At 42.8% G+C, this 20,352-nt stretch overlaps 1 protein-coding gene across 4 annotated transcripts in view; it reads right to left on the bottom strand.

Moving 5' to 3' along the window:
- XNDC1N (XRCC1 N-terminal domain containing 1, N-terminal like) overlaps positions 1-20,352 on the bottom strand; it is a 105,075-nt gene that overhangs the window by 57,970 nt on the left and 26,753 nt on the right. For 2 of the 4 annotated variants that reach the window (XM_085623436.1, XM_085623433.1), the window contains exon 2: positions 11,257-11,436. In XM_085623436.1, coding sequence (XP_085479562.1) covers positions 11,257-11,301 — 45 coding nt within the window. In that variant the 5' untranslated portion in view covers positions 11,302-11,436. Of the gene's footprint in view, positions 1-10,821; positions 10,958-11,256; positions 11,440-20,352 lie in introns of all 4 variants that reach the window. The other 2 variants (XM_085623437.1, XM_085623435.1) reach the window with 2 other exon arrangements.

The following is a 20,352-nucleotide window of genomic DNA, read 5'->3' as shown; positions in this document are numbered from 1 at the left end:
AATATCTCTGACCCACCTGTCTGTGGTGATGGATCTCCAGACTGGCAGGAACTGTTGGAGTCTCCCCCCGACCGGTGTTATGTGGGTGGGGGGCAGTGACAAGACGTCACTGTTTGCTATTGGCGGAGGACCTGGTGTTGTTGTGTCCACGTCCTCTGCCTTTGGTGCTGGATCCACGATATCCACCCCTATTGTTTTTATTATAGGTACTCTGGGTACCTCCTTTACTGTACTGCTGCTGGGACCCCTGACCTCTAGCTGCTCCTCTATTCCCGGGGCGACGAAAGGAGCCACTCCGAAACTGCTGCGACTGTAGAGCCCCCATAGATTTCGCAGTTTGTGTCCTTTTTAATCTTTTCCAGAGTAGCGTCAACCTCGGGGCCAAATAAAAAGTCTGGGTTGACTGGTTGATTCAAGATATTTTGAATCTCAGGTTTGAAACCGGATATTCTCAGCCATGCGTGCCTCCTCAACATCACGCTAGTGTTGATTGCCCTTGCTGCAGTGTCAGCCGCATCTAGTGCGCATTTGATGGGACGCATTTGTAATGAGTTGCCCCTTTCTGATAAGGAGCTCCGCTCCATCTTTGTATTCATCTGGTAGGTGTTCTAGCAGTGTTTCTAGGGTATCGTGTGACCGGTCGTATCGGGCCAGGAGTGCCTGAGTGTTGGCAATGCACCAGATGTTTGCTGCTTGTGCGGCTATCCTTTTGCCTGATGTTTCTAGCACTTTGGACTCCTTGTCTGGAGGAGGAGCATCACCTGTAGTCTGCGAGTTAGCTCTCTTGCGAGCATTAGAAACTACCATGAGTCCAACGGCAATTGACCCTTAATGTACATTGGGTCTCCTGGGGCTGGTTTGTATTTCTTCTCTATTCTCGGGTTTAATACCCGTGCCCTGGTTGTCTCCTTAAAGAGGTCCTTAGCAGGTTTAAGAACCCCTTTTAACATTGGTAGAGTCTTGACCGTTCTTTCTGATGTGGAGAACGTGTCCACCAAGAAATCCTCCTCCACAGAGTCAGAATGAAGTTCCACTCTGTGATTGGCAGCCGCCCTTTCAATGAAGGCGTTAAAAGCAGCAGTATCCTAAGTGGGAGATGGTTTGATATTATAAAGGAGTGTCAGGAGCATTTTGTGGGTCTCCTGGGTCAGAAGGGTCTCCCCATGCTTGATCTTGGTCTTGCTGTTGTTCATCAGGGTCATTATCCACAGGATAAGTGGTATTATCCTCAACATAGCCCTCTCCTGCATCCGGCTCCGAGTGTGTGGGAGAAAAGGATGGTGGTTCCTGATCATAGGTGTGGTAAGGTTCTACAAGCACTGGTGTCGAACCGGACGCCATTTTCCTCTTCAGTGGAATCTTGTATCAGTCCAAAGCCTTTTCAGGAACAATTCTCCGCTTGCGGAACAACAGCCTACCAGTGTCGGCATCGATAAACTGGTCCCGTGAGTCTTCGACATCGGTTCTGTCCGTGGACACTGTTCTTGGTTGTTCGATACTCCTCCTAAGCTCGAACATCTTCGGTGCCCATGGTGGTGGCAATCCGAACTTGATCGGCGCCAAGTGAGCCTTGGCGACCTTGTGCGGTTCGGGACCCGTTTTCGGTTCGAGAGTGGCCCGTTCCCTGATGCGCTTTAGGGACTCCGACACCTGTTGCAACGTGAATGCAGACGGTGCTTTGGAACCGAGAGGCTCTTTGGAGACAGGCCTCAACGCAGTCTCCGGTTTTTTTCCAGCCTTCGGGTGGTCGATCCGAAGTTTGGGATCGACGCCCTGTTGATCCGATAATTTGGCAGTCTCAGCACTCTTCGGTGTTGACGTAGTCGGATCGACCACCTTGACCTTGGTCGTTGGTGCCCCAACCTTCGGTGCCATAGGCCGTGGCGTCTTCTGGGGACCGAGGGCCTTCTTCTGTTTCTCGGTGCCGAAGTCCTTTTTTGGTTTCTCGGTGCCGAAGTACTTTTTTGGTTTCTCGGTGCCGAAGTACTTTTTTGGTTTCTCGGTGCCGAAGTCCTTTGTGTCGACGGATTGGAGGGCTTCGAGGCCTTCGATCCGACCTGAACCAGTTGCACTTTCGGTTTCGATTTGACCGGTGCTGGTTTCGATTTCAATGAATCGACTTCAGTCTTTTTTGACATCTCCGGCTCTTTTGAAATGTTCGAAGCCGGGCCTTCAGGCGGGGCTGTAGAACGATCCGACCGATCTTGGGTAAGGCCCACAGGCGATCCCTCGACCTGAGCCTTATCAAGACTATCTCCCTCGGCTTCCGCATCGACGGATTGGCCTAGCTCCTCGCCTGAGCTATCTTCCTCGGCCCCAAGGGCCTCATTGTCGTCTCCTACCTCGTCGACGACGCCTTCGTCCTCGAAGATCACCTCATAATCGTCGTCATATTGGGAGTCATGCTCCGAAGCATGGCTCAAGTCTATCTCCTCGACTTCTTCATCCTCGGTGCTGAATATGTTAACCGGGTTAGGCGCCGATTGTTTGGCCTCCAATCTAGCCGCCCGTCGATTCCGAAGTGTCTTCTTCGACCGGAACCGGGCGCAGGCCATACACCTGGACTCATCATGATCCGGTGATAAACATTTGTTACACACCGGATGGACATCGATGTGTGGATATTTCGCATGACAGAGGACATCTCTTGAAGGGGGTCCTCGATTCCATCCTCGAACGTCGATCGATGTTCGGACCGAAACTCGGTCCGAGAAGGGTGAATAAGTAGAGAACAAGTATAATAAAGTATCGATACCGAACGCAAACAACACCGACGATACCTAAAGGCTTTTGGCCTTAAATAAAGTTTTCCTAACTTGAGCTAAGATAAGCACATCCGAACCCAATGGGGGAAAAAAACAATCTGAGGATGGAGAGGATGCCCATGCGCACTTTAGTCCAGGGGAGGAGCTACCTATCTCGTGATACTTCGAAGACTCTTCCAGGACAACAATGTGCAATCATCCGGACCCAACACTAGGCGGCGATCTATGCACAGATGTGAATTCAGCAGCCCACATGCCTCGAACCTTTAGTTACATTATTCAATGTTTAACATTTATACAAGCGATTACATGAAAAGGTGAATGTTATCACTATTTATCTACTACTGCTTCACTATTGAATTACAACACAAAAACTGAAGTACAGCAACACTTGAGAAACGCAACTTTAATCTACATAATATATATCCCTTCCATGTACTTGTGTATCTTTATATTTATTACTTGAATTCTAATTCAGTATATCCAATGCACTACCCTATATCTCACCCTATACCTCTCGCAATATATCTTCTACCTCACCGATCTCATTCATCCCATCCCACTACTATGATCCCCAAAATAACTATTTCTAGACTCTTCCCTCCTCTACCCTTCCTTGCATCATCTCAAACTTTTTACTATTCAGATCTCCCAAACACTTTCTAAACCATTCCTTGATTTTAACCCCTCCACCTCCTCTTTACTCATCCCAAACCCCCTCCTACTGCTATGAACTAAAAAAAAAAAAAAAACTTAAATATTTCTAGACCCTTCCTTTTATCCCTCCACTAATCGTTTTACAATCCAAATAACAGACTAACATGTCCACCGCTAAAATCAAATTAATTTCATATTTCCCTACAGTAATTCAACACTAATCCTGTTTGTATCCATAGTAGCCTGCTACTCGCCGAAAAGTGCTCCATCACCTCATCAAGGGAGCAAGCGCTATATAAATGCAAACGCTTCCCTCCACCATCCCTTTAATATCCTTTTCAAATCAAATACCAGACTAACATATCCGCCACTAAAATTAGTTTCATATTTCACTGTACCAATTCACCACTAATCCTTTTTAGGTTCCGGAGTAAAGTGCTAATCACCCGAAAAAGCTCTTTGACACCCAGTCAGGGGTAGTAAGCACTATATAAATGCAATTACAATACAGGATTCTTTGCCTTCGTTTCAATGCCAGAACCAGTAACGTGCCCGAGCAGAACTGGTCAGAAGAGAAGCACAAAAAAACGAAATAGTAAAAATACTCAGTTTTCAAACGCGGGTCTAACATTCTCCCTTCACCCTCCCCGCTATCCCCTTAGTACCTGCTCTTTCAAATCTCAAATCTCTTGAATACCCAACTTATTCTCACTGTTTCTCAAGAATAGGATCTTCCTTCCACTTTCTACATTTTCTCTGAATTCTGCTTGCCAAAAAACTCATCCTTGTATCCCCTACTTCCTTTTATGCCTAATCTTTGTACTTATGTCCATTATTCCATGCATTGCCACATATTTCCCTCTTGCCCCTTTCTCATCCGCAGATCTATTTTTTTTTTTTAACCAGGCTCTACGCACCTCTCATTTTGCTGCTTAACTCATTATATTCTCCTGTATTCTGCCCACACACTCCTTCACCCCCTCTCCTCACCTCATCTGTTTCTTCTAAACTAATTCAATCCTCCCCTGTCAACCAATTAACTTTACCCTTACTCACTTCACTTTCCCTCCGATCTCCATGTGCACATCCTCTGTTGTCCTCCTTGTTTGAGATTTAACATATGACAAAACAGGCAAGAACGCATAAAAACTACTTCTTTAGTGAGCCACTCAAGTCTTTTACTAGTCTCAAAACACATGGGCAGCGGTTTCAACCCTACACATCATCGTTTGAGGAGGGTCTTCAAAAGTGTACAGGCATGACTGGGATCGTTAATAAAATTCAATACCTCGCTCAAATGATGTGAAAAATCCTGAACAGTTTAACTAAAGGAAACATCTTTCAAACAACCAAAACAAAATGTTTAAGATGTAGTCTTCTAATAGAATTGTGTCCAAGGATTAAAAAAAAAAAAAAGATTTTATTAAAATAAAAGTGTGCAAGTATTATGTAAGCTCCAGGACCTTAAGGAGACCAATGTGAGATTCATCCACCCAAGGCAGCAGAGTCTATTTCTCCACTCCCAGCAAGAACCTACTCTGCTCTCTAGGATGCACACTGCTTTCTAAAACAGCAGCCTCTCCGTCTCTTTGACACCCTAAAAATCAGCTATGTCACTGCAGCCTTCATGCTTGGGCCTTTATTTTGGGCTTTCCAAACAGTGACACAGCCAGCCTTGAAATAGTTACGTAGAGAGGAACTGCTGGTTGCTCAAACCTTTAGACTACTCTCCCCTTACCCAGGGATTTTTTCATTCCAGTACACTAATCTAAGGTTTGAGCTTGCACTACGGACAGTAGTTCCGGTATAAATATACGTACATGTGTTTAGAAAATGTAAAATTACAAATGCTGCTCTCAGAAGGTTGCCCAATTATTTGCAAATACACACAGAAGCAAGAAAAACTAGATTGACGATTGTTTGTGTCCAAATAACCTCCTTTAACAAAAAAAAGAAATCATGTGGGAAAACACATTTACATATCCAATTAAATGGTTGGATAAGAATCTATGCTCTAGGGGAGGGACAAACAGAAGCAAAGAAAGCCACTAACAAACAAGCAAACCAATGTTAAGCAATGGGCTGACCCAAAGCCCACTCTAAGGATTGGTTTTGCACACAATAGATCTTTGAACACACTGCTAAAGTTACTGTGGAAGGTAATTTCTACATTAACATCACCCCAATTATATTCCCAAGCAATGCTTCTTTTTCCATCTACCTTTTTGCCAACAAAACTTACTTTCTCTCATATACAGTGCAAAGGCATATTGGTCACAGACTGAGCGGCAAGTACAGATTTTCACCTAAGAGTATCGACAAACTAAAATGTGATCTGCACAGGCTTGGTAGCACGCTTGCTGCTCACTGCTACGGCTACCTGCAGCTGTTCTCCTGTTACAGAGGAACAAACTGGTAATTGGGTTGGAACACAGCATAACTTTGCAAGTGTAGCTTGCCTACCAGAAATGGAAAAGACTAGATTCTGAATCTTATTACTAAGTCGGACTCTAATGCAGTCCAGCTATGTATGCAAATACTGGAGTCAGGTGTTCGTGCCGCTATGGTCTAGGTCCCCTACTTCCATCTCTTGAGGATGAGCTACCTCCTTTCTGAATTCATGGCCTGGCTACTCTAATCAGCATCTGTAAACAATGATCATCACATTACCTGTAACAGCAGAAGTGCATTTTCATTAAGCAAACATGCCTTCCTACCTCATACAGCGAACGGACTAGAGATGAGCTATTGTGGGGCATACTGTCCTTTTGTAGATAGTCACATATAAATATTTGCCCTTGTGTTGTATTCGGTCCACATGGAGATTTCTGGTCATCTTCAAGAAAGAGTACAATGTTTCCTCTACCTGAAGATGCGTGTCTAGAGAAACAAATTACTTTTGGGTTTTTCTTTTTAAGGGGAGCAGTGGGAATAAAAAGGATTTGGGCTGCAATGCTATACAATATCTTCTTAAATCCATTTGCGATTTTCTCAGTGGGCTTTGATACACAAGACAATTCATTTCTTACATGGACACTGCTTTATTTATTTTTAATCATCTGACAGATTTTTTTTTTCTTCATGTCTACGAATATAATGAAGCCCAGTATGAAAAATTGGGTGTATGAGTACAAAAGATAAACAGTCTGTTCTAATCTCCAAAATCAGGTAAATAACTTCAGCAATAAATGATACACAGAACCCAAACCAAGCAAAGTGCTAGAATTGTGTCCAGCTCAGCAGCATGCATTAAGAAGGACCTCCACTATAGTCACCACCTGATGCACAAATGATTTTAATGTGAACATGACAGCTTTTAATTTGCATGGATTCCCAGCTCAAAGCAAGCATAAAATACCTGTACGTTTACAGTTTAAAAAATCTTAAAATTTTTACCTGCTTAAAAATACCACCACCGGGTACTGCAGAATACTCCCGTGTCCTTCCCACGGCCTTGGTTTCGCGAGCTGGACGGGTTGGCGACTAGATTTCTCTGGGGTGGTGGGAGACCGAGGTTGGCCCAGTCGACGTGTCGCCTGCCCACCTTTGATGGCGGGCTTGGTATGACCAATCTTTACCTCTACTATTTAGCCACCCGCCTTTTGGTCATCCACGACTGGTTTGGAGGGGGATGGTCCGACCCGGCTTTCAGGGTGGAATTAGAAGACCTGGGTTTCTCCTGCATTTTGGACCGCCTGTACGGCGCCCCCATCCCGGCTTCCTGCCCAGACATCACCAAAGCGATTTTCCTGGCCTGGCGAGCGGCGCTCCGCCACACTCAGTGGACCGGGAGGCTGACTCGCGCCACTCCCCTCTGGCATGGGACGTGGCTGCGGGGCGTTGCGGACCTGGAGGGCTTTAGGTCGTGGGACCTGCTCGGCATCTCCCAGCTGGGGGATGTCTGGCGGGCGTGGGGGGGGGGGGGGGGGGACGGACGCATGTGCACCTACTCTGAACTGCAGGCACGCTTCTCCCTCCGCTAATCTCAATTTTACAGGTACCTCCAACTACGGCACGCCATACGCACCTACACCCCACTGGACATTAGGCTGCCGGACCACAGCCCTCCAGAGGCTCAGGTCCTGCTGGGCAACCTGGGGAGGGGGGGGGCATCTCCCGAATACATTGTTCTCTCATTAACAATACCCCCATAGCCCGGGAGGGCCTGAAGGAACGGTGGGAGGTGTGGGTGGGTCCCCTGGAAGAGGCTGACTGGCGGGACGCCCTTATGGCTGGTGATGGCCTCTGCTACACTGAGGCTTATCCAAATTTACTACCTGCACACTGCCTACCTCACACCGGCTCGTCTGCACCGTGCGGGCCTCTCAACTGATGCGGCCTGCCCCCGTTGTGGTTTTGACCCGGCCGAGTTCATCGGCCACACATATGGTGTGGTCGTGCCCGGAACTGGGGGATTATTGGGGGGGGGATAGAAGCCGACCTCACGGAGGTCTTGGGCTGGGTGGTGCCACATGACCCTAGACACACCCTTCTGGGCATCACTGACGGTCTAGATGGCACACGCGCTGAGAAGCTATTCCTTATGACAGCATTAATGGTGGCAAAGAGAGATATTGCAGCGGCCTGGAAACACCCACGGCCGCCTAGCTTGGCTAAATGGAGTACTGGAGTGGACTGGTGTGCGGCGCAGGAGCGGATTCTCTATCAGGCGAGGGGATGCCTTAAGAAATACCGTAGGATAGGGGGGAAATGGTTGGGCAACGTATTATGAATATGTGGTTTGGGGGGGGGGGGGGGGAGGAGGGGGGGCTGCGGGTGGGGGCGGGGGGAGGTGTGAACTTGTGCGATATGATTATAGATTGGTGGCTCGTCAGGCTCAATGTTTCTTCTGTTGTGTCACAAAAAACAATAAAAGCTTGTTTATCAAAAAAAAATACCACCACCGGAATTATTTGGAAATCATTTGAATCCTATTTCATCTGGAGTCAGGGATGGGTGTGCATGCAATTTTCATTTACATTGATGGCATTCTGCTGTTTTGAATAGGTAATGCATTACCCAATGATAACGCATACTCTAATGAATACAGTAAAGAGGACCTAGAATTTTTGGGCCTGGAACTGTGCTGGAAAAAACAAATGTAAAGTGAAAATTTCAGAAACCCACTGAGTGAAATATACTCTACACCTCAGCTCATCCTAAAATGTATTATCATCTGAACCCAGGAAATCTATAAAAAAGAAAAAAATGAGACGTTGAAACAAAGATTTATTCTCAGTGACACCATTAGATACGCTAATAATGACGAGCACAATAAGAGTGCACTCCATACCTAGTGGATTCTTTATATGTCCTCAATGTATGCATTGTCACTTCACGGATGATAAATCAGTCACATTTGGTATGTTAGTGCTGGGTGCTGATGTCCTGTCGACGAGGGTTCCACACAGGGAGATGTTGGTTCTGATGCATAGCTTGAAAGTGAGGTGTTCTATGAAGCTATATGTAGATTTTTTTTTTTTTACTTTTTTTTTTTTTTTTTTTTTAGAGTGAATGAGAATTTGTATGAGGCGCCGATGAAATGCCCACTGTTGTGTAGCACTGCAGCAGTGTGGCGAGCAGTAGTCATGGTTTAGGGAGCCAAAGAATATGGTGGGATAGCGCAGGGGTCCTGGGCTTTGTCTGGGTGCAGACAGGCTTGCCTTTGGCCCTCCAGCAAAATGTCTAATGTGGCCGCCGTTAAGTAGGTCCTGTGAGAGGGAAAGGAGTGCGGAGTCAGGGCAAAGAGTAGTGCGTGATGCAGAAGATCGGAAGATGTTGAGTATCTCGGATTTTGGGTTTGACTCCTTGCGTCAGACAAACCAAATGGCGGCTGGCGCGATTTCCAATTTGTAGTTGACTCATAACAGAGTTGGCTTTAAAATATCAAGATTTCCCTAAGATTCTTTTTTTTTTATAACCTTGATTTTGTGAGGGATTGTAGGTATGTTACCTTTGGTGGTTTGATGCTGCTTACATTGAACTAGAAACATGGATGACTAGTGCTTTCCGGTAAGAAACTAAATGATAGCTATTTTTAATATTTTAATTTGCAACAAGTGCTTATCATTTCGAGATCAGCATATACAACACTTCCAAGATGACACTGGCATCAGCCCACTTCATCGAGCTAGTGTAGCACACTATATTCTGAGTTTTGTCCAAGGGAGGTGATACACTGCTATCTTTAAAGTCATCCTGTAACGTAGTTAGGACTTTCTCCATTTTCAAATTCATTTGTCATAATGTTTAATTAAATCCCACTTATCAAAAAGGTTTCTTTATTTCTCTTGCTTTGTAATGGCCCTATTCGTGCGTGTTAACTTACAAAGATTAAGTACATAAAAAAAAAAAAAAAGAAAGACCTGGCAGTGGAACCTTCTAAGTATCAGCACCTAACCTATTTTTACACTCCTTAAGTGACGTCCCTTCTATACTAGGTGGTGTCTGTGTGCACACTGAGTAGTACCCACCATCACAGTACTTGTTCCAACAGGAACTTAACAATTCAAAACAAAAGCACAGGTGCACCACTCAAAATTGTCCTTTTTGATAAAGTTTTTTCTAATGTCCATATCTAATAAAAAGAGTTCTTGAATTTATTCTTTCTTTCTCTTTTATGGTTTCATTTTCATTTCATGTAGATGAAACACAGCGTTCAACATCATAAAGTTTTTTCTGAGTGGTGCACCTGTGCTTTTGTTTTTAACAAACATTAAGCTTTGCACTTGCAATGAATAGGATGGTGCTGCTTATGACAATGAAATTTAAAAACACAAGAGTGATGCTTTCGATATTTATTTAGGCGTCTTACTTACGGTTACCATACAGATTCTTCAGATAGTATATTTTAATTATAACCATATGAGGGAAGTTGGGATACAACTTTACCTTTGCCCTTCGAAATTGTGCTTTCTATGATAATTACTGTATCATTCCATTGAGTTCATCTTATGTGGATATTGAGGTGAACAGCTTTTTGACAGCAGCTTCTTTTTGTTGGTTGAGTAGTTGAAGGTATTAGATATTCGTGTTCACCTGTACCTACTGTGAATTCTAATCCTCAACAGTAGTATTTTTGGGATGTTGCACTGTTTCATATGATAATGGGTAGCTCTATGCAAATGGTCCTTTATATCTCCCATGCCCCGCTTCTTCATTAAATCCTTTGCAATACACTAAACTCAAGGATGCAGACTTAACGCATAGGCATTCAGTTTAGCAGCCACTTAAAATATTGTACCCAAACATTTTACGTTAAAAAAAAATAAATGCCTGTCTATTCAGTTGTGAATAAAATGCCTTTTTTCCATTGTTGTCATTAACCTTTTGAAGGCATCGAGTGTTAATCTTTGCTATTAGTGACCTGGAAATATGATCCAAGAGTTATTCAATTTACCTGTGCCTGTTAATGACATATGCCCAACATGCTTGAATATACATATGTATCTTTTTAGCCTGTAACTTGATAGTGTGTCTTTCCTCTTTCTCAACTCTTTCCTTTGGATGGAGCTATACAGCCTTGAACGAAAACACTGCAAAACAGACGGTGACTGTATGTTAGCAACAACATTTCATGTATGATAAAGTAATTTCCGTCTTGTATGGCTGTATCTAGTAGCATGTTAAGAGCCCTTCTATATTTTTCATTCTCACAAGACCGTAATGTAAAGCAGGCTTCCAGTTTTGGCCATTTAAATGGGGAAGACAGACACAGCTTTAGGATTCCTTCATGACTAACTTAATGTATCAGTACTTCACTTAAAGACACTGGTTTCCAGTTATTCAGAGGGCCAAAGATAGGCACTGAGCTTGTTCTCATCTGCAATCATACCTCCGAGCTAAAGGACACAATATGCTGGATTTTGAGGGGTGACATTTCTGCAGTAGCTTTGTTGTTGAGTCATAAACCACCAGACGCCAGTAGTGCAGCAAAACGTCATCCGTTGCCTCCCAGAATAACAGAACCACCATGGACCAGTTCCACCTCTGAAGTACTCCACAGGTCACTCAACTGCTAGGGAAAGCAGAATAAAACGATTGAGTTGGCACCAGCACGCACTAAACTTTAACTTTCATCATCACTGCATGAATTTTAATATTCAATTTGGAGTGGTAATGTTTACCCATTATCCCCATTCTAAATACTTTTATTGTATTACAATCCATAAATACATTCCTTTGCATCATTTGATAGAATCTTAAAAACAGCATTTCGATTTAAGATGATCAAAGAATTACAAACATGTTTAAACAGTTTCGAGGAGCACACACTAGCAACATAAATGCCTTATTAGGTTAACTACTGGTGCACATCATGTCAGCCGTTGTGTGCAGCAACAGTCCGAGGACACAAGTGGCTCTTTAGTCTTGGGAACGGATCCAGCTATCTCTAGAGGTTTGATTCCACACTTTGTAAACTACAGATCTCTACTTATCCTGAAATGAAAACAGGCTGTAGGTATTGCTCATTCAGCATCAAGATGGCATCCTCAGCATTTGACGTGGTTCGTAACTGTCCAGGAGCCAACGTGGCACACGAAACCAACCTCTACTGCTCCCTTTAACCACAGAAGCAATGTGAGAATCTGCCATACATTCCTCTTCCCCCCGACATACATAAAGATGGAGCTACAGAGCCCAGGGGAATATAGGTGGGAAGACACCGGGGTTCTGTGCTTTGTGTCCAGTACCTAATTCTAGAACCAATGGAGGCCACCATACCTTGTGGTAAACAAGCTCATCTAGACCGGCTCCCTAAATGCTGATCACAGCACACAGCAATGGCCATGTTAGAAGTATCAATGTCCAGTCATCTACTATTACTACAAGAAAATTACATCTAATCAACTAGAAGGGTGAAACACACTAAAGTAAGTCTCAACACGCAAGACTGAAAGTAAAGAAAAGGAGAACGCAACTGCGATAGGCCCAAGTATGTATGTATGATCAACTTTGTGAATGGCAGGTGATACTGGCCAAGACTGGCAGTGACTCCATGGCAACAGGCCCTTATCACCTAATGACACAGCAAACTATACGTTTGGACACCCTTATCCTGCAGGTTCTGGCCTGCTTGCTGGCTGAAGAAATATCACACTGACCTGTAATGAACTGCAAGTGTGGTGGAAGAAAATTTATTGCAACTGTTATTCTGTAAAGCGTTCTGTCACCTGTTCAAGTTTTTTTCACTATATACAACATTCAAATAAATAAATACACAAACGACTTGTTCAAAGAGGCAGGGGATACAGCCTTAGCCTTCTTTTCTTGCAAGTCAAGTAATGAAATATTATTTTTAGTGGCTTGCGCCAGCTGTGCACTGCGCACTTGAGAGTTGAGTACTGAGGCCCACACACAACACAATTGCCTGATGGAAGGCCTTCTAGTGAGATAGGCTTATCCGAGCAGGTGGCAGGATGTTCCATGGGGAAGGAGTCCAGAACAGAGTGCAGTGTCACAGACTCAACCACTATATAGTGCTTAATAGAAAGGAACCGGAGAAGACCCGACACATACTGAAATAGAAGCCAATGATTTCAGAAAAGGAAGTCGTTTTTTCCATAATGCAGATGTGTAGAAGCAGGTTTAATACCTAGCAACCCCGAATTTGAAACATATTTTCGACATTAGCAAACTTTAAACATCGAACCTTAAAATTGCCCGTGCAGGGCTCAATTTTTTTTTCAAAAATCGGTCTCTACCCTCAGAAATATTTTAAGTGTAAAGCCAGGTTTAAACGGTCTCTTCCGCAAATAGGAAGCCAGTGCAAAACAGTCTGTAGAGGGGACCTAGAATCATGTTTTCCGGGGTGGCATTATGATCACTGGAAGATTCTGAATTAATATTATTTGTTATTTCGATTGTTTTTGCTTAGTGAGTCATAACATTGCAGTAATTACATCTCATAATTACATTTACATCACGGTGAGTACTTTACTACACAGGTATGGTGGTATTACTTATTACACAAAGTGTAAATACATATTTAAATACACACAAAGCTAGATAGAAGGTGGTTTATTAGTAGGTGCAGGTAGGTAGGTACTTAAAGCTACTAACACCAGAATCACAAATAAGGTCCAGTCAAGTCTCATTAAATTAATCCTTGCTCAAACAACGCTTGGTAAAGCATTTAATAATCACAAAAACAGTAAATAAGCAAGACACAACACACAATAAAAATCCAACACCAATTTACTGACAAAAATCCAATGTATGAAACAAGAGATATGAATGTTTTTTAATTGAATGTAAAAGTGTGCTTTCTAGCGCCAAAAAGAAACAAGCATTTGCAATGCAATAGGTCTCCCATTTGTTCAAGTTAGAGATGTTGGCTTTAAAAATGGCAATGTTTTCTACTTCTTTTTTTTATTTGCAGTGGAGTAATAATAATTGCATAGCACTATTGCTATGAGTGAATTAGCATAGTGAAATATGAAAGTAATTTGAGTGGTGGATATGTTAAGTCAGTTATTTGGATTGAGATGGATAGTGGAGGGATAGAATAGGGAAACAATGTGCACTTGTATAGCGTTTGCTACCTATGATGGGGTATTAAAGCGCTTTTTCAGTGAGTAGCACGCTACTCCACAACATATAACTGATTAGTGGGGAATTAGTTTAGTGAAATATAAAAATTTGAGTGGTGGATAGGTTAGTGAGTTATTTGGATTGAGAAGGATAGTGGAGGGATAGAAGAGGGAAAAAGGTGTTCATTTATATAGCACTTGCTACCCCTGATGAATTCATTGCAGAGTTTAGTTCACTGTTGGGTCTTAGAGCCACCAACAAACCAATGTGCCCGGTAGGCGACCCCAACCTGCCTCCCTCCATTATTTTACTGACAATGTACAGGACAGGTTGCAGATTTCTGCATACTGCTTTCACCTTCAAATGGTTATTAGCAAAACATTAAAACGTTAGACATTTTTACTTTGCAGGACAGAGGAAATTACCATAACGCCGTCATCGATGTTAAGTGGTGGAATAAATCTTGAGAGCATGGCCTAGGCTGACGTTAAATTAACAAATCCATAACAAATCAACGCGCCCTGCACGTCAGTAGCTTAAACACACCTGTAGAATACACTCTACAGATTTTAAAGCAATTTCTAGAAATGAAAGGCACACAGGATGAAGTTAAATTAATAAACCAATGCACCCAGTTTACCTTCATGCAAAAAACTTAAAACACACCTGCAGAATATATTGCACATATTTTAAGACATATTGCACATATTTTAAGACAAGTTCAACTCCTTGTACAATAGAAGTTCTTCACCTCGCATTTGGCATATTAGTTTAGATATCTAGATTTTGGCCTCTGCAGGTGGGATGAGATGCCATCCCAGAAAGGAAACTAAAGAGATATTGTTATATTCTATGTTATGTACCTTTAAGTGCATGCACCTTGTTAGTGTGGCATGCGCTTAGTTATTATTTCCAATGCATTCTAGGTTCTGTTCTGAAATTATATGTCTATGCCCAAGTTGGATCTGTTACTGGGAAAGCCTTCAGCTGGAAGGACATACTGCCGTGCTGCCTTGAATTAAACTATTTGAAGATTAACTCTGACTATTTTAATATTGGCGACGAGCTAGAAACCTCTCCAGTCAGTAGCAGCACGGGAACGGAGAGAGAGAATCCACAGAAGAAAGGAAAATTTGATTTTGTGATTTTTTTTTTTTTTTAGAAGCAAGAAGAAGCAACTAAGAGGAAAGAAATCATCTTTACCAAAGCAATCTACATATGGGAAAGGAAGACTGGTCGATAAAGCTGGATGTGTATCAAAATTGACGAAAGGAAGTTACGATTTTGAATAAAAATAAAGAGTACCGTGGTTCGAAAGAATTTCGAGGAGGAGCGTTAGCCGTATCCTAGCACCGTGAGGAGAACGCAGCGAAGGAAGGTACGCGATCCGGGAAGCTACGAGGCAATCGTCATCAAGGTCAGCGTCTTCGTCAAGACGTTTGCTGACATAGAGAGCTTTGTTGGAGGCAATGTGGTTGCCAAAAATAAATTAGAAGGAAGGAGCATTAGTGCGCAATACGCATACAGACGCACAACGCGTAGTGAGCCAAAGGGTTGCTGAGCAACCAATACACAAGCAGAAGGGAGGAGCGTCAATGCGCATTACGTGCAGCGCGATGTGGCAGCCAGTGTTAGATTAAAAGGGAATTTCCACACGAAGAAGAAAAAGGCTCGGCGCGATCAGGCAAAGGTGGGGAACAAAAGTGCATTTTTCTTTTCCTTTGCTTAATGTTGGACAAAAAGTAAGATGTTGACTATATTTTAAGTCTTAAAGGAAAACTTTATTCACATTATTTCAGTGAGCTCATTTTTTTTTGTGGACACTAGATATATATTTTTTTTTTTAGTTAGATAAAATACTTTGTGGGGAGAAAGATTCAACAGAGGAGAGCACTTACATATACTCACTGGAAAGGGAAGAAATAAACAGTTGCCATTGCACATTGAATAAAAAATAAAGAATAGTCAACATTAGAGCGAAGGAAATTAATGACAAAAAAAAAAAAAGGCAGTTTGACCCACCAGGAAATTTTTTACAGAATAAGGGAGATCCAGCTTTGCCATGGACAAGGTGGAAAGAAGGGTTAACGTATATGAAGGCGATAGATGGAGAACGAATGGGAGCAGAAAGAAAAAAAAAAAAAGCATTTTACTGCACTGTCTAGGATCAGAAGGTCAAGACATTTTCAGAGCCTTACCACAAGTTATACCACAGTTAGGAGAAGAGAACTTGAACGTGTATAACGAAGCTTTACAAAGACTGGAAAAGCGGTTAAAACCAACTACCAGCATTGCTTTGAACAGATTTAAGTTCTACACAAGGGCTCAGAAGGAGGATGAATCAGTTGATGACTTTTTGACCGCACTAAGATCATTATGTGTTCATTGTAAATTCGGCATGATGGCTGATGAAATGATAAGGGATCAGATTATTGTGCATGTGAGGAACAAAAAAGTACAAGAGTATTTGTGGGTGATGGGTGATCCAAGTTTGTCTGAAGCAATAGCTAATGCAAAAGCAGTAGAACAGTCTGAGAGTTGGATGCAAACGGTTAGACAAAGTACGAAGAAGAATGAAAGTGTGGAAGAGGTATGTGTTATAAAGAATCAAAAGGAGAATAGTACGCAAGGGCGAAACAACAAGCCGGATGTTTTCCAAAAGAGGTCTGTAAGCAACAGGTACAGCTGTGGTAATGCTTTTAGAAGTAATGGGAACTTTGGAGGTCAGAGTGTGTGTTTCAGATGTGGGAATAAAACACACATAGCGTCCTTCACAAGTTGTCCCGCTATCAACAGAGAATGCAGGAAGTGGGGAAGGTTTGGTCATTTTAGTAATGTATGCAGAGAAAATAGAAGGAATAGTTCATCCACATCTGTTTCTAGACCAATTTCGACAGTCAGTGGGAATGAAGTGATTCACAGTGATGTTGAAAGTGAAGAAACTTTAATCAATTCAGAGTGTGAATGAGGATTTGTGGTATCCATTGTTAGTAGAAGCATAAGTGAGGGTAAAGGAAATTTATTGGAGTCTCCTAAATGTACGGTGGAAGTTTTGGGTGTAGAATTACAACTCATGGCTGATTCAGGGTCACCATGGGCGATAATTTCTAAAGAATATTTTGAAGAGAAATTAAATGAAGTGTGTAAGGGGAAGAAATTACATGCTACTGGCGTGATTGCAGAAAGCTTTGATGGAACAAGAATTGATATGGAAGGTTATTTTAGTGTCATGTTGTGTTTCAAAGGAAGGTGTGCTGAAATAAAATTGTACATTGCTGTTAAAGGAGTTAATGTGCTAGGATGGCGTGATCAATGGAAGCTGGGGATTATTTTAAACCCACGAGCTTCAGATCCGTCATTTTAGGTGATTATTTTTCAAAAGGAAATGTGGCGGTTTTAGACCCAAATGACAAAGTGAAGAACTTGGTTAACAAGTACAGGAATGTTTTCAGTGATAAGTTGGGAAGACTCAAGGATTTTGAACATAAAATTATACTAAAAGAGAATGCACGACCAGTTGTACAAAAATTGAGAGGTGTACCCATAAACGTGAGAGATGAACTCAGGGACATGTTGAAAGAACTGACTAATGAAGGAATTATTGAAGAAATGGAGTCCTCAGAATGGGTTTCACCCATAGTTTTGGTACGCAAGGCGGAAAAGAATTTGAGGGTGTGTGTGGACCTGAGAGCTCTAAACTGGAATATTGTAATTGATTGCCATCCCCTTCCAAATATAGACGAGGTCGTATCAATGTTGGAAGGAGCGAAAGTTCTCAACGTTAGACCGAAGGTCTGCGTTATCATCAGATCAGTTTGTCTGAAGAGTCAAAAAACCTGATGGCATTCCAATGTGATCCTATGCTTAGAATGGAACATTGCCTTTAATATGTACAACACTTTATGCATAGCAGTGGTTTTGTAATGTATTTCTAGAACATGTGTTTGAGATATGTTTTTAGCTTATTTTAGCAAACCCATGCGATACTCTGTTTTAAGATCGTTTAGGATTTAGTAACGTCGTTCATACGAAACTGGAGTGGGTGTTGTGTGCAGATTTAGATTTTGTATATAGGTTTCCCGATTTATGCCCTTATATAGGTACAATTCACATTGCCCTTATTTGGACATAGAAATCCGGCCCTTATTTAGACATTGTCCGTACAAACCAAATACAGGCATGGCCACCTACATCCGTCCATCCACGTCACAACGAATTCTTGGAAAACCAGACCCTTAAGCCTTTAGGAATTTCCTTATAGCTTGAATATGGATTTCTCCAAGAACTTATTAAGTATGCATGAACATCTATTCCTTAGGGGTTCATTCATGACGTTCCTCTGCCCGACTTTAATGTCAATACTGGCATTCCTAGACACCTTCAAGGTATACATATACCTGCACTTGCCCTGGTAAATTGTGGTTCCTGGAGGATTTGATCAAACCCAGACTACGCGGTTCGCCACGGCAAGTTCGGAAGGAGATAGAGTTCCAGCCTGATGCACTGACCGGACGCTGCCATCTTCCTCGCAGAGAATCCAGCTTCTTTGCTCTCTGACTTCCCTTGCGGGGGTTTAGACTATCGAGTCCAGAAAAGAGATTCCAACCTCTCTCATTCTAAGGTATGGAGCGGACTAGAACCTAGAGAAACTTTTGGCAACTCTTGGCTAAACTAAAATATAGCTAACTATACTTTAGAAATGGCACCTACTTCAAACCTCGTACTGCACTTAGGTTAGGTACACTGGGGTAGAACAATTTAGAAGCATCAGATGATATCACATTTTGGCTTATGTTATTTATGTATGTATTTTGATTGATATATGTCATAGCTACAAACCATGCTATTGCAGTATTATTTTATCTTACTGCTAACCTCGTACATATTGTACTTCGCAGTCTGTCTTATTATTGTAGCAATTCATATCTCTTGCATCAGAAGTAAGACTGTTCAATATGCCCTTTTATCGAAACGCCCGTCTCTCTATTTCTGTGCAACTCTGTAGAAACAAAGTATGCAAGATTGACTGAGTGAAACGGTTATCTATGGTTTCCACGATTGAGACTGTTCCGATTCTAAAGGGAAACAAAGTTGTCATGTTTATGCGGTTGTCAGAGACTAATCCATTCTTGTATATTCGAGAAGTTTCTAGTGACCTCTGAGATAGCTGGCACACACAAGTAATTTAGTTTAATATACTCAATAGAGACATACTGACCTTAGTCCTATGTCAAATCTATAGTGTATGTTATTCCAATGCGCAGAGCCCATAAGTGATATAGGAACTACACTACAGTACACTCAGTGCGAACTTCCGATCAACAATAATGTGACTTGGAGGCGGCAGACAGCACAAACCTCGGCATTGAATTTGGGTAAGACAGCCTGACAGGCAGCTGAGGCACACATTTATAAGTCACACCCGCTGGCCGACCTCAGTGGCCAAGGCAGAACTACACCTACCAGCAGTCAGCTGATCTCACGCTAAGCGCGCAAGTTAAAAGCAAATGTCTTGTAGAATAACATTTAAAAAAATCTGGTGCACAGTCTCGCTGACATTTACTTGCAAGTCACGGCAATTCGGGTTTACGGGCCAGCACGTCACTTTCTCTGCAAACTTGGATCGGCAGTCTGAGCTCAGACTCACTCAGCTGAGCTCACCGAGCTGCACAGTGTGGGCTCCAGTGGCTGCCGGGGGTCCGTGGGTTTGGGCCCGGTGGCCGCGGGGTCATTGATTTTTAAGTTACCGCCCATGCTGAGAAGTCTTGATTTGTCACACTCGCAGCCTAGCAGGCCACCCACAAACGTGACGTCCTGCAGCACACACCTATTGGGCTCTGCCTCGTGACGTCAGTCAAAATGAGGCGGAATTCTTATCCTTTTAATAATACAATGTAGCAGAAAGTGAGTTATTAGCTACTAACCAGCCCCAGAGTCAGCCACGAGCAGCATGCACGCCTAGGCACACTGCCCCCGTTTTAGTTTAGTCAGCATCACAATGGCTACTGTGGCTTGACTTAAGGCAGGTGCTATGCCCATTATGCGTAACTCTGCATTTCAGTGCGGTGATGCAGACCTCCGCACTGAAATGCATTAGTCCAACGCCTAATTCGTGGTACTTGGCAGGGCTGATGTAGCTTTTTGACAAAAGTTGTCCAAATTTTTCCAAACTTTTGGATCTTCTTCTAGAAGGTCTCTTTTGGGTCTTTGAGGGTCCACAACACCAGCCAGGGGTCCAGAAGCTGAGTAGCCTCTTGGAGGTTTGGGACTACAAATTCCACAATGCACCTGGTCAAATCCTTTGAAGTCCAGGTGAAGCTGGTCGGCTGGTCTTGGTGGAGTTGATGCAGGGGACTTCTTGAAGCTCTTTCCTACCTGATGCTTTCAGGGAGTCTAC

The sequence above is a fragment of the Triturus cristatus genome, chromosome 8 (genome assembly GCF_964204655.1).
Source record: "Triturus cristatus chromosome 8, aTriCri1.1, whole genome shotgun sequence".
NCBI classification, from domain to species: domain Eukaryota; kingdom Metazoa; phylum Chordata; class Amphibia; order Caudata; family Salamandridae; genus Triturus; species Triturus cristatus.
The sequence above is the reverse complement of the archived record's forward strand: the minus strand, read 5'-3'. Positions and strand labels throughout refer to the sequence as shown.